The sequence below is a fragment of the Oncorhynchus mykiss genome, chromosome 1, assembly GCF_057628025.1.
Source record: "Oncorhynchus mykiss isolate SJ-2025 chromosome 1, ASM5762802v1, whole genome shotgun sequence".
Classification (NCBI taxonomy): Eukaryota; Metazoa; Chordata; class Actinopteri; order Salmoniformes; family Salmonidae; genus Oncorhynchus; species Oncorhynchus mykiss.
This window is the reverse complement of record NC_143022.1, coordinates 49068086-49081944: the sequence shown is the minus strand read 5'-3', so window position 1 is coordinate 49081944 and position 13859 is coordinate 49068086. Positions and strand designations below refer to the sequence as shown.

Below are 13859 nucleotides of genomic sequence, written 5' to 3'. Positions count from 1 at the left end.
TGGAACATGGTGATGATAAATTAACATTTGCCTAACTAGAATAACAAGTGGATTAATATTAATCTCTAGTTGATACTGAGGGACATATTCGATACTCTGGATACTCCTAAGGGGTTGAAGCAGTCCATCTTCAGGAAGAGGGTCACAATTGGCCCAGTGTCTTCCGGGTCAGGGTTTGGCCGGGGTAGGTCGTCATTGTAAATAAGAATTTGTTCTTAACTAACTTCACAATTTAAATAAAGGTAAAAAATAAATTAAATTAAGATGTGTGTGTGCGACCCCTTACAACTGGCTTTGCTCCATCTCTTTAGAAAGAGACTCCTCATCCACCTCCAAGATCGAGGGCAGTGATGGAGAGACACACACTGGGAAGAAAGGCCCAGACTTAAAGTTAACGTCCCAGTGAATGGGCTTCACTCTCTTCCTGCGCCCTCGTTGGCTATTCTCCCGCTCGGCCTTGGCACGAGAGGCGGGCATGTGCCCCCGCTTGATAGGAGGCTGTTCTGCCAGTGGGACCAAGGGGGTCAAGAGGGTATCAAAGGGGCACTTTTCGCCCGCCTGCACGGCTCTCCTACTGGTCAGTAAAGGGGAGTGGTCGGTGCGACCTGTGTGGCTGGGCGTAGGTCTGGTCAGGGGGTGACAGCCATCATCTCCACAGACTAAAGGTGGACCACAGAGGAACAACCTCTCAGTGCTACTGAAGGACAGGGGCTCAGAGGGTAATATGATATGTTTGTCACCCAGTTGTTCTGGTAGCTGCTGGTCCAGCATAGCAGACCGGATCTGTAAGAGCTGGATCCTCTTCGACACACGCCGTGACCTGGTGTTGGCAGGCCGGGCTGGCACTGGGGAGGCAGGTGGGGCAGGCACTTGGCTGGAAGGAACCGGAGAAGCAGATGGAGTAGGCACCAGAAGGTCAGGCACATTGCTGACCATTGGGGTAGGCAATGGAATGGCCATCTGGGCAGGTGAGGCTGACACTGCAATGGTTGGTAGCACAGGGAAAGAATTGGTGCTCTCCCTCCTACCCATGGAGTTTATAATCTCTAAGGTCTGGTTAGGGAACCTCAGAGTGCTGCCATCAGTATGTCTTGTTATCCTAGCTATCCCGGTCTTGGGTCGAGCCAGGCTTCTGCTGGCCTGGACCTCCGGCTGGAGGACATCCACAGGAGAACATGGCGGCTGCAAGAGGCTGCCGTCGGACAGAGACCGTCTGGCCTGAGCAGGAGGAGAGCGGGGCCTTTGGTCGTGGATGTTAGACCTCTTGAGAGGATTGGCCTGGATCCTGACCTCAGACTGGCTGCATGGAGTCCCAGATAAAGGAGCCACTGCCTTGGCTGCAGTGGAGCATAAATTGGGCCTCCTAGGGATGCTTCCTGGTGTCTGTGGTCTGCTGGATTTAACCTCTGGCTCCTTCTTGTGGCTGGAGGTAAATGTGCTCCCTCCGGTTTTGGTTTTAACCGGACCCAGACGCTTGCTACCCATCTGTCCCTCCAGCTGCAGACGAGGCATGCGAGGCACCTTGAGGGTGTTTTTGTTCCTTTGGGCATTGAGAGAGGTCACAGTGAGCATTGGAAGCCTGATGGGTGGAGTGGCCATTGGAAGCCTTCCCATGTCAGCCCTCTCTTTAATCACATCCATGTTGTGGAAGTGGGATCGGCTATTCTTTCTCCCTGGTGGCATTGACTGTAGGATAATATCATTGACACACCGGACACTGAGGATGTCTGTCAGGCTGTTCTCAGAACTGTTCTGACTGGTCTCTTGTGTCCTAGTCCTGGACTTCCCTCTGTCTTTCATGGCTGTGAGAGTCACAGTGGAAGAGCAAACAACATGTTTGAGAATAAGAATATAGAATAAATTACATATATTACAATAGAATTTGATCAAAATTGTTTTTATAAACTAGTGTTTTTCCACTTTCAAAGGACATTCCAATTCCTGCCAAAATGTTCACAAATTCATAAAAATGAAAGATTCACAGACTAAGGCCTACCTTCAATTTGGACTTCCAGATAATTTGCACACGTATGATTTGACTATACAGTTTCAACAATATATTATTGAAAACAGAAACACAAGAATACCTAGTTTAAAGAAATGCTTTTTTTTGTCACAAATCACAAAACATAACAGTTTTTCTTACAGTTATTGATCAAATAAAGTTCTCATAAGATAAAAGTAGTGTATTTGAGATTATTTCATTAAATTATAGGTCCTACCTTAGTTCAGGAATAGCATCAATGACCTGTCTATGGAATGTCTTTTTTTAACAAAAGAATGCTTCATTATGACATCATGTACATTATGACATAGTAGCCGTCCACATCATAAAAGTTTGTCAAAACCACTTGAATGGGCATGAAATGTAAAATTAAATAAAATAGACCTAATTCAACATTTGAAAAAGATAGTACTTTGACAGTAAATATTCAGTTTATTGGCTTTTATTTTCATTACAGTAGTGGTTTTGAATGTATTATAATGAGAGTAGACCTAGTGAGTTTCCTAGAACTCGATCGCTCATTGAACATCTGTGTGGAACGTTCGCACCTGACGCCACACAGATGTTTTTGAAAAACATTCACGATTTTAGTTTCATATTCAACTTATGAGCATATATGCACGGCAAATAAATTCCCAGTACTCAAATAAATCTGACAATCCCAATTATTTATTTATTATAGCATCCTCTTAGAATGAGAATCACTGTGGTGTCAATGTTTTTGATTATGTCCAAGTAGGAACATAGCTACAGGTATTTTGACTTCTATACTATAATAGTAGTAGTTGTGTGTGTTTTCTTGTTGTGCATTCGTTTTGAGTCAACGCTAATCCCACAATATTTTGGTCCCATTCGGTATTAGCACCGTCAGCCAATAGGGGAAGTGACATGCCTGAAGCCTAAATTGATGTTGTCGACCAAACACATTTCAATTTCACTTTTGAAATACAGTAAATAGCCTGTTAATTTGTCGACAAAACAAGTTCATAAATTATATGTTGGCTTCAGGTCTCCAACTCAACCAAAAATGAAAGTGAAAGAATGAAATTAAGCCAGTGTCTTAGATTGAACTATCCAAGCAGTAAATATATCCTTTAAAATGTTGATATTTGGTTGCTTTGTCAACTAAACACAATTCAATTTTACTTTTGTAATACAGTAAATAGCCTAAAGTTAAGGCTCTCTTACAAACTAATGTAACAGTATTTATTCAACCTTAAAATAAGTAACAGATCCATGGCCACCGAGGTTACTATAACTATACATGTATTCATATGTAAAGTTAATCATATAAAATGTGCATGTTCAAGATAGCATGCATACTGTAGGTTGTGGAGATATTCACAATTGCTGTAGTCAATGTAGAATCTCGAACGGCACTGATCACTTGCACCATGTCATCTCAACTTCAAACCAGGTCATTTGGTTCTGCTGTTTGATGAAGCAGTGTGGTTTAGTCGCCAGGGTTGTGGGTGTGATTCCCACGGGTGACCAGTGTGACCGTATGCTAAATGACTAAAATGTAAATAACCAGTGGTGGAAAAAGTACTCAATTGTCATACTTTTTTTTTTACAATATATTTATTGCCATTTATTTTTTTGTTACAATTTAACAATCATCAGAATATGATACAGATAATGCCCCGTTATTCCTTCCACCTAAACAAAACACCATGCTACATGGGAGCACATCGTGCAAAACCCTTCCCTCCCCAACACAGGAACACCCCCCTCCCTCCCCTCTACCGGTATTAACTTCACTGATTAACAATAAAAAAAGGAACAGAATGACCTTCACATTCCATGCTAGAAAATAAATGATTCAACACAAAAACAAATAATAATAATAGATTCATGAAGAAAGTAGTAATGAGGCAGCTAAGGTGACGTCTCTAGAAACTACTGAAAGTCCCCCCAGACATCAGTAAATTCAAAGGGTTTATTACATCAATTGTATGTTATTCTTTCAGATGGAATATAGGAAGATAGTTCTTTTAGCCACATCTGCTTGCTTGGCGGAGTGTCACTCTTCCATATAATAGCTGTGCCAATTTAATGAATCTGGTTTTGCTACAAATATAATACATTTGTACAGTAATCTAATCAGACCTACATACTTAGGTCCAATATTCTTCCTCTGTAAAACTTCAAACAGATAGTTCCATTCTATGTGGTCAAAAGCTTTTTCCGGTCATTCTCAACATAATGCATAATATTAAATAATCTTCTGATATTATCAGGAGATGAGCGGTTTCTTACAAAGCCTGTTTGGTCCATATCAACCAAGTCCGGTAGAACCTTATCCAGTCTAAGAGCAATGAGTTTCACAAGAATCTTATATGAAGTGTTCAATAGAGATATTGGTCTATACGACCCACAAAGCATAGGATCTTTCCCAGGTTTTAACAAAACTGTGATCTGTGTCTGGGAGCTTTTCTGTCTCTTCGACATAATTAAACATACTGTAAAGAGGCTCAATTAGTTTGGGTAAAAAGGATCAAAAGAAATCAATAGGGAATCCGTCTAACCCTGGTGATTTTCCCCCAGCAGTGTTGAAAATGGATTCCCTAATTTCCTCTGATGTAATCTCTTTCTCCAAGTGCTCTCTATCCTCATCATTAAAGTTTGTAAATTGAGTTTGTTCAAAAACTCATGCATTGTGGCAGGGGCATCCCCTTCAGACTTGTACAATGTTTCATAAAACTCCCTGAAGACTGGATACATTTTCCTCAGGACTGTGAACAACTGTGTTAATGGGTAGCTTAATAGAGCTAATAACTCTACTAGCATCCTCTCGTCTTATCTGGCAAGGAAGCAACTTTCCTGCTTTATCTCCATGTTCGTAGTGGTTTTGTTTTGTTCTCCTGAGAGCATTTTCCACTTCATGGGTCGTCAGGGTGTTATATTCCAATCGCCTTGAGTCTAATTTTTGTAGAGTTGAGTCATCAAATGTTACACTATGTTAATTTTCCAGAGCTGTAATTTCATTCTCGAACGAATCTACTTGAGCCTTATACATCTTACGAGCATCTGAACTAAAGGATATGATTTGCCCCCTCAGATATGCAAGGAGAGCTTCTCATAATATTAGGGAGGAGGCAGAGTTGTTAAAAAATATGTCTATATGAGTGTTCAGAAATGTTACAAATGTGGGACTATTTAGTAAATATGTACCAAACCTCCATCTTCTTGAGAGTGGCTGTGCTCTACTGACTGGTATTTTTTTATTTATTTTTTTATTTCACCTTTATTTAACCAGGTAGGCTAGTTGAGAACAAGTTCTCATTTGCAACTGCGACCTGGCCAAGATAAAGCATAGCAGTGTGAACAGACAACACAGAGTTACACATGGAGTAAACAATTAACAAGTCAATAATACAGTAGAAAAAAGGAGAGTCTATATACATTGTGTGCAAAAGGCATGAGGAGGTAGGCGAATAATTACAATTTTGCAGATTAACACTGGAGTGATAAATTATCAGATGGTCATGTACAGGTAGAGATATTGGTGTGCAAAAGAGCATCAAATAAAATACATAAAAACAGTATTGGGGTGAGGTAGGTAAAAATGGTTGGGCTGACCAGTAAGGCGGAGCTTTACCTAGCATGGACTTGTAGATGACCTGGAGCCAGTGGGTCTGGCGACGAATATGTAGCGAGGGCCAGCCGACTAGAGCATACAGGTCGCAGTGGTGGGTGGTATAAGGTGCTTTAGTGACAAAACGGATGGCACTGTGATAAACTGCATCCAGTTTGCTGAGTAGAGTGTTGGAAGCAATTTTGTAGATGACATCGCCGAAGTCGAGGATCGGTAGGATAGTCAGTTTTACTAGGGTAAGTTTGGCGGCGTGAGTGAAGGAGGCTTTGTTGCGGAATAGAAAGCCGACTCTAGATTTGATTTTCGATTGGAGATGTTTGATATGAGTCTGGAAGGAGAGTTTACAGTCTAGCCAGACACCTAGGTACTTATAGATGTCCACATATTCAAGGTCGGAACCATCCAGGGGGGTGATGCTAGTCAGGCGTGCGGGTGCAGGCAGCGAACGGTTGAAAAGCATGCATTTGGTTTTACTAGCGTTTAAGAGCAGTTGGAGGCCACGGAAGGAGTGTTGTATGGCATTGAAGCTCGTTTGGAGGTTAGATAGCACAGTGTCCAAGGACGGGCCGGAAGTATATAGAATGGTGGCGTCTGCGTAGAGGTGGATCAGGGAATCGCCCGCAGCAAGAGCAACATCATTGATATATACAGAGAAAAGTGTCGGCCCGAGAATTGAACCCTGTGGCACCCCCATAGAGACTGCCAGAGGACCGGACAGCATGCCCTCCGATTTGACACACTGAACTCTGTCTGCAAAGTAGTTGGTGAACCAGGCAAGGCAGTCATCAGAAAAACCGAGGCTACTGAGTCTGCCGATAAGAATATGGTGATTGACAGAGTCGAAAGCCTTGGCAAGGTCGATGAAGACGGCTGCACAGTACTGTCTTTTATCGATGACGGTTATGATATCGTTTAGTACCTTGAGCGTGGCTGAGGTGCACCCGTGACCGGCTCGGAAACCAGATTGCACAGCGGAGAAGAGGGTCCAGATTGTCAAGCCCAGCTGATTTGTACGGGTCCAAGTTTTGCAGCTCTTTCAGAACATCTGCTATCTGGATTTGGGTAAAGGAGAACCTGGAGAGGCTTGGGCGAGTAGCTGCGGGGGGAGGTCGGAACCATCCAAGGTACTGAAGCCAGCAGGGCAGAATGATCTGATATACATCTTGGTAAGTACTTACACCCAGTAGTTAAACTTCCCCTGGCTGCAGGAATTATAAATAAGTTTATTCTAGAGTAATTGTTATGGATAGGGGAGTAAAATGAGTATTCTTTAACCTTTTGGTTGTGAAATCTCCATAAGTCTACGAGTCCAAAGTGTTTCATTTCTGCTTTTAACATTTTAGCTTTCTGTGTGAGGTTGATACTATTAGAGGAAGATCTATCACTGGAAGGGTCCAGTACCAAGTTAAAATCCCCTGCCATTATTATCTCTGATGATGGGCCATATTAACTTTAAAAAGATGTCTTGGTAAAATGTAGGATCATCATGGTTAGGACCATACACAATAACAATGGTAATGGGCTCAATATTAATGAAACCTTGAATGATCACAAACCTTCCCCCTTTGTCTTTATTCTGAGATTGTATCTGAAAGGGGCAATGCTTATTAATGAGTATGGCCACCCCTCTTACCCGAGAGGTGAAAGATGAATAGTACACTTGGCCCACCCATTCTCTTCAGTTTGTCATGCTCAGTGTCAGTCAGGTGTGTCTCCTGAAGAAGAGCTATATCAACCTTATGCTGCTTTAGATCATTCAGAATGCGTTTGCGCTTGACTGGGCATTTAGTACCCCTAATGTTAAGTGTCATAAAAGTATAGTTGTTAGGTGCAGACATCTTTAAAGAAACTAAGAAATATGGAAAAGGAAAAACAAAATTGTATTGAGTGTATACAACTTGTAACAACTAAAATTATGAAAGTTTAAAGTAGTAAACATCTCGTGAGCTAATACCCTGACCCTACCACAAACCTACCCAACCCCCTCCCCAACTGAGGGAGTGAAAGAACCCATATCCTTAGATGCTAGTCTTTAAACTAGATGTACATGCTATGCATAGCATCGCTCTAATTAGGTTAATTCTAAATTATATGTATATGGAAGTAGAAGTACATTGACTGTTCCTTGTAGCATAAAAATATTGTTAGTCAAGTAACAAAATATAATTTGATTATAACAATAATGACCGGACTATTTCGCCCCACTTGAGCATGTCTCAACAACAACAAAAACCTTGTATGCGTTCATAGTCACCAACAGAGCCTACACGCACACCCAAATGTCAACCAATCGGCATTCCCCAATGCGCCCTGAGACCTGTGCCGCGAGGCAACAAAAGCGATGACCACAAACGCACCCCAGCAGGTCAGGAAAAAGACATCAAGCTGTGATGTATAAATTAAAACCTTTAACTGACGATCTCTCAAATATAAAATAGGGACAAGTAGTTAAACAATAACCATCCTCCTGAGTTCACCGTCCCCCCAAAAATATTATATATATATATATATATATATATATATATATATATATATATATATATATATATATATATATATACACACAAACACACACACACACGTACACAAGTGTAAAGCTTTCAGCTAGTTGGCAAATAGGCAGCCAGCGAGTAGCTTATCCCGGTCTCGGTATCAGTAACGCTAGCACAATAACGCACAGTAACGCGCTCACAATAAACAAGCCAGCAAATGTAATAGTAGCTAAAATTCCCTGAAGTAATATAAACATAGTTAGGCTTGAAACACAGTCAAAAGCCACATAACTATTTAACCAAACCCGACTGGACCTCTGCATAAAACCAAAGTATACAGAGAAAATGTAACTACCTGGCATAGTGTGGACATATAGTAGCTATAGCTACACCCTTGTAAACTTAGCGAGCTGGCTAAGTAGCACAGCCAACATTAGCTATGATCTAACTTTACCTCGCTAGTCATTATCACGCTAGCCATCTAGCCAGCCATCCAGCCAGTCGATCATACGAGTAATTTTGTTGTTTCATCATGTGCTAACAGTTCACTATCCACTGTTTCCAAGTTCAAAAGACAGTTCCTCGGGATGTAGTAGACGTGAACAAGTCAGGAAGTTCTTTCCTCATGTATGTTTCAGCCATCTTCACAGAGTCAAATGTGCGCTCACCATTCTTGGTTTCGATCCACAAAGTCGCTGGGTAGCTCAGGCCGTATGCCAAGCCAGCCTGACGTAGAAGTCTCTTCAGTGGGGAGAAAGCCATCCTCCTCTTGTGTAGTGTGGGAGAAAGATCCGGAAAGATCATGATTCTGGCATCTCCATACTTGAGCTCTCCCTTTGCTCGGTTAGCAGACAGGATGCGAACAGTGTTCTGGTGTAGAAATGTAATGACAAATGCCCTGGGTGCAACCTGGCCAGGCAGCTGCCTCCGTAGGGTGCGATGGGCCCTCTCGATCTCCAGTGGGTGCACGGGAGGGGGTAGATCCAGTATTTTGGGAATCCATTCCTGTAGAAAGCAGATCGCGTCTCTTCCCTCCACGGCCTCTGGGAAACCGTGAAGTCTCAAATTCGATCGCCTTTGGAAATGTTTGTAATAATCAAATTTCTCCTCGAGTTTAGAGATGGCATCTTCTCACTTCTTGTATTTTTGGTCCACTTCCTCGTGGACGTCCAGGATGGCAGCCTGGTGGTCAGCATGGGCTTTTTCTAACTTTGACACTCGTCCCTTTGTGACTATCTGGTCTTCGTGGAGTTTATTGACCAGTACATACATTTTGCTGAGGTGTTCAGAAAGTGTCTCTTGGATTTTTGTTATACCCTCGTCCATCTCCATTCTGAACCATGCTGGTGCTTCTTCCGAGCTAGCATCTTAAAAAAAAAAAAAAAAAGTATGACAATTGAGTACTTTTTTAAGTTAAAATTTTAGTAATTTAGCATACGGTCACACTGGTCACCAGTGGGAATCGCACCCACAACCCTGGCGACTAAACCACACTGTGCTTCATCAAATAGCAAAACCAAATTACCTGTTTTGAAGTGGAAAATATATTAAAAGTGCATGGTGCAAGTCATCAATGTCATTTGAGATTCTACTTAAACTACAGCAATTGTGAATATCTCCACAGATCTGCCACAACCTACAGTATGCATGCTGTCTTGAACATGCACGCTTTATATGATGAACATTACATACATGTATAGTTACAGTAACCTCAATGTGGCCATGGATCTGTTACTTATTTTAAGGTTGAACAAATACTGTTACATTAGTTTGTAAGATGGCAATTTACTGTATTACAAAAGTAATATTGAATTGTGTTTAGTTGAAAAAGCAACCAAATATCAACATTTTAAAGGATATATTTACTGCTTGGATAGTTCAATCTAAGACACTGGCTTAATTCCATTCCATTTAACTTTCATTTTTGGTTGAGTTGGAGACCTGAAGCCAACATATCATTTATTAACTTGTTTTGTCAACAAATTAACAGGCTATTTATTATATTTCTAAAGTGAAATTGAAATGTGTTTGGTCGACAACATCAATTTAGGCTTCAGGCATGTCACTTCCCCCATTGGCTGACGGTGCTAATACTGAATGGGACCAACATATTGTGGGATTAGCGTTGACTCAAAACGAATGCACGACAAGAAAACACACACAACTACTACTATTATAGTATAGAAGTTAAAATACATGTAGCTATGTTCCTAACCCTAACCTTACATAATCAAAAACATTGACACCACAGTGATTCTCATTCTAAGAGGATGCTATAATAAATAGATTATTGCGATTTTCAGATTTATTTGAGTACTGGGAATTTATTTGTCGTGCATATATGCTGATAAATTGAATATGAAACTAAAATCGTGAATTTTTTTCAAAGGTGTCTGTGTGGCGTCAGCTGCGAACGTTCCACACAGATGTTCAATGAGCAATCGAGTTCTACTAAACTCACTAGGCCTACTCTCATTTTAATACATTCAAAACCACTACTGTAAAGAAAATAAAAGCCAATAAACTGAATAATTACTGTCAAAGTATTGTTTTTATTCAATTGTTGAATTAGGCCTATTGTATTTAATTGGACATTTCATGCCTATTCAAGTGGTTTTAACAAACTTTTATGGACGGCTGCTATGTCATAATGTACATGATGTCATAATGAAGCATTCTTTTGTTAAAATTTGACATTCCATAGACAGGTCATTGATGCTCTTCCTGAACTGAGGTAGGACCTATAATTTAATGAAATCATCTCAAATACACTACTTTTATCTTATGACAACTTTATTTGATCAATAACTAAGAAAAACTTATGTTTTGTGATTTGTGACAAAAATATTTCTTTAAACTAGGTATTGTGGTCTTGTTTCTGTTTTCAAGAATATATTGTTGAAACTGTATAGTCAAATCCTACGTGTGCAAATTATCTGGAAGTCCAAATTGAAGGTAGGCCTTAGTCTGTGAATCTTTCATTTTTAAGAATTTGTGAACATTTTGGCAGGAATTGGAATGTCCTTTGAAAGTGGAAAAACACTAGCTTATAATAACAACTTTGATCAAATTCTATTGTAATATATGTCATTTATTCTTATTCTCAAACATGTTGTTTGCTCCTCCACTGTGACTCTCACAGCCATGAAAGACAGGGGGAAGTCCAGGACTAGGACACAAGAGACCAGTCAGAACAGTTCTGAGAACAGCCTGACAGACTTCCTCAGTGTCCGGTGTGCCAGTGATATTGTCCTACAGCCAATGCCGCCAGGGAGAAAGAATAGCCGATCCCACTTCCACAACATGGATGTGACTAAAGAGAGGGCTGACATGGGAAGGCTTCCAATGGCCACTTCACCCATCAGCCTCCCAATGCTCACTGTGACCTCTCTCAATGCCCAAAGGAACAACAACACCCTCAAGGTGCCTCGCATGCCTCGTCTACAGCTGGAGGGACAGATGGGTAGCAAGCGTCTGGGTCCGGTTAAATCCAAAACCGGAGGGAGCACATTTACCTCCAGCCACAAGAAGGAGCCAGAGGTTAAATCGAGCAGACCACAGACATCAGGAAGCATCCCTAGGACGCCCAATTTATGCTCCACTGCAGCCAAGCTAGTGGCTCCTTTATCTGAGACTCCATGCAGCCAGTCTAAGGTCAGGATCCAGGCCAATCCTCTCAAGAGGTCTAACATCCAGGAACAAAGGCCCTGCTCTCCTCCTGCTCAGGCCAGACGGTCTCTGTCCGACGGCAGCCTCTTGCAGCCGCCATGTTCTCCTGTGGATGTCCTCCAGCCGGAGGTCCAGGCCAGCAGAAGCCTGGCTCGACCCAAGACCGGGATAGCTAGGATAACAAGAAATACTGATGGCAGCACTCTGAGGTTCCCTAACCAGACTTTAGAGCTTATAAACTCCATGGGTAGGATGGAGAGCACCAATTCTTTCCCTGTGTTGCCAACAATTGCAGTCTCAGCCTCACCTGCCCAGATGGCCATCCCATTGCCTACCCCAATGGTCAGCTATGTACCTAACCTTCTGGTGCCTACTCCATCTGCTTCTCCGGTTCCTTCCAGCTGAGTGCCTGCCCCACCTGCCTCCCCAGTGCCAGCCCGGCCTGCCAACGCCAGATCACGGAGTGTGTCGAAGAGGATCCAGCTCTTACAGATCCGGTCTGCTATGCTGGACCAGCAGCTACCAGAACAAGTGGGTGACAAACAAATCATATTACCCTCTGAGCCCCTGTCATTCAGTAGCACTGAGAGGTTGTTCCTCTGTGGTCCACCTTTAGTCTGCCATCCAGCTAACGTAGGCGGAGATGATGGCTGTCACCCCCTGCCCAGACCTACGCCCAGTCACACAGGTCGCACCGACCACTCCCCCTTATTGACCAGTAGGAGAGCTGTGCAGGCGGGTGAGAAGTGCCCCTTTGAAATCCCCTTGACCCCCTTGGTCCCACTGGCAGAACAGCCTCCTATCAAGCGGGGGCACATGCCCGCCTCCCGTGCCAAGGCCAAGCGTGAATGGGAGAATAGCCAACGAGGGCGCAGGAAGAGAGTGAAGCCCATTCACTGGGACGTTAACTTTAAGTCTGGGCCTTTCTTCCCAGTGTGTGTCTCTCCATCACTGCCCTCGATCTTGGAGGTGGATGAAGAGTCTCTTTCTGAAGAGATGGAACAAAGACAGTTGTAAGGGGTCGCACACACACACACACACACACAAACATATCTTTATTTTTTTTAACCTTTATTTAAATTGTGTAGTTAGTTAAGAACAAATTCTTATTTACAATGACGACCTACCCCGGCCAAACCCTAACCCGGACGACACTGGGCCAATTGTGAGCCACCCTATGGGACCAGTGCCTTATACCGCTGCGCCAATCAGGAGCCCTATTGAGACCTCATGGCCTCCCATGGCCAGAGAGGATCAGCCAGCATCATCCCAGCGTCTGCCCTGCCTGCCATCCTAGTACCTCCATTGCCCTATCAACCCCAAACCACAAAGGGCAGGTGACAGAAATGAACCAGCGCCCACCGATCCAGGCTGTTGTGCATGAGCAGCAGCAGCTACTGTCGGAAGTACTGTTGGAACAGACTTTTCCTATGAGACCCAACAGGAGCCACAAGCTGTCAAAGTACTTTCATCCCTGGGGTGTGGAGCTTCTCGAACAGTGTTCTCTTCCTGAAGATGGACTGCTTCAACCCCTTAGGAGTATCCAGAGTATCTAGTACGCTGGTGTGATGATATAATATGTCCCTCAGTATCAACTAGAGATTAATATTAATCCACTTGTTATTCTAGTTAGGCAAATGTTAATTTATCATCACCATGTTCCAAAGAATTCTGTTTCTATAAAGTTTTATTGCAGTTGAAAATTATCTGTGGGGTGTTGTTCGTTTCTTGTGAGCTATGAAGTATATCCTTTTAGTAGAATGTTTATTTCTTCATTGGATTGGTTGATTTGTTGACCAAAGAGAAGAGGTAAGTGCTGACCGGACTAATAGAAGTGAAGTTCCGATTCAAATTTGTACTATTCCGAAGGAGGTACATCTGACTCACACCTTAGTGTCATAATTCTTCACGTTTTCAATGTATAGCAACACTGACAAATTCTAAGGTGGAACTATTTGTACTACAGCATTTGAAATGAGGATATATCCAAACACAGTGGTTACGAATTGCGAGAATGCTGAACAACATTTTCTGACCAATAGGCTTGTTTGTCGTAATATTTGGCCAAAGGTTTCTTCGCTTGAGTCAAGAGGCC

At 42.4% G+C, this 13859-nt stretch overlaps 1 protein-coding gene and 1 pseudogene across 1 annotated transcript; one reads left to right on the top strand and one right to left on the bottom strand.

Moving 5' to 3' along the window:
- Window positions 1-282: 282 nt before the first annotated feature.
- LOC149985547 (uncharacterized) lies at window positions 283-1800 on the bottom strand. Its single transcript, XM_090182109.1, has one exon. It carries the CDS (start codon window positions 1798-1800, stop codon window positions 283-285), a length of 1518 nt encoding a protein of 505 aa, XP_090038235.1.
- Window positions 1801-11239: 9439 nt separating this feature from the next.
- On the top strand, window positions 11240-12781 carry LOC149985546 (uncharacterized; annotated as a pseudogene).
- Window positions 12782-13859: the final 1078 nt, after the last annotated feature.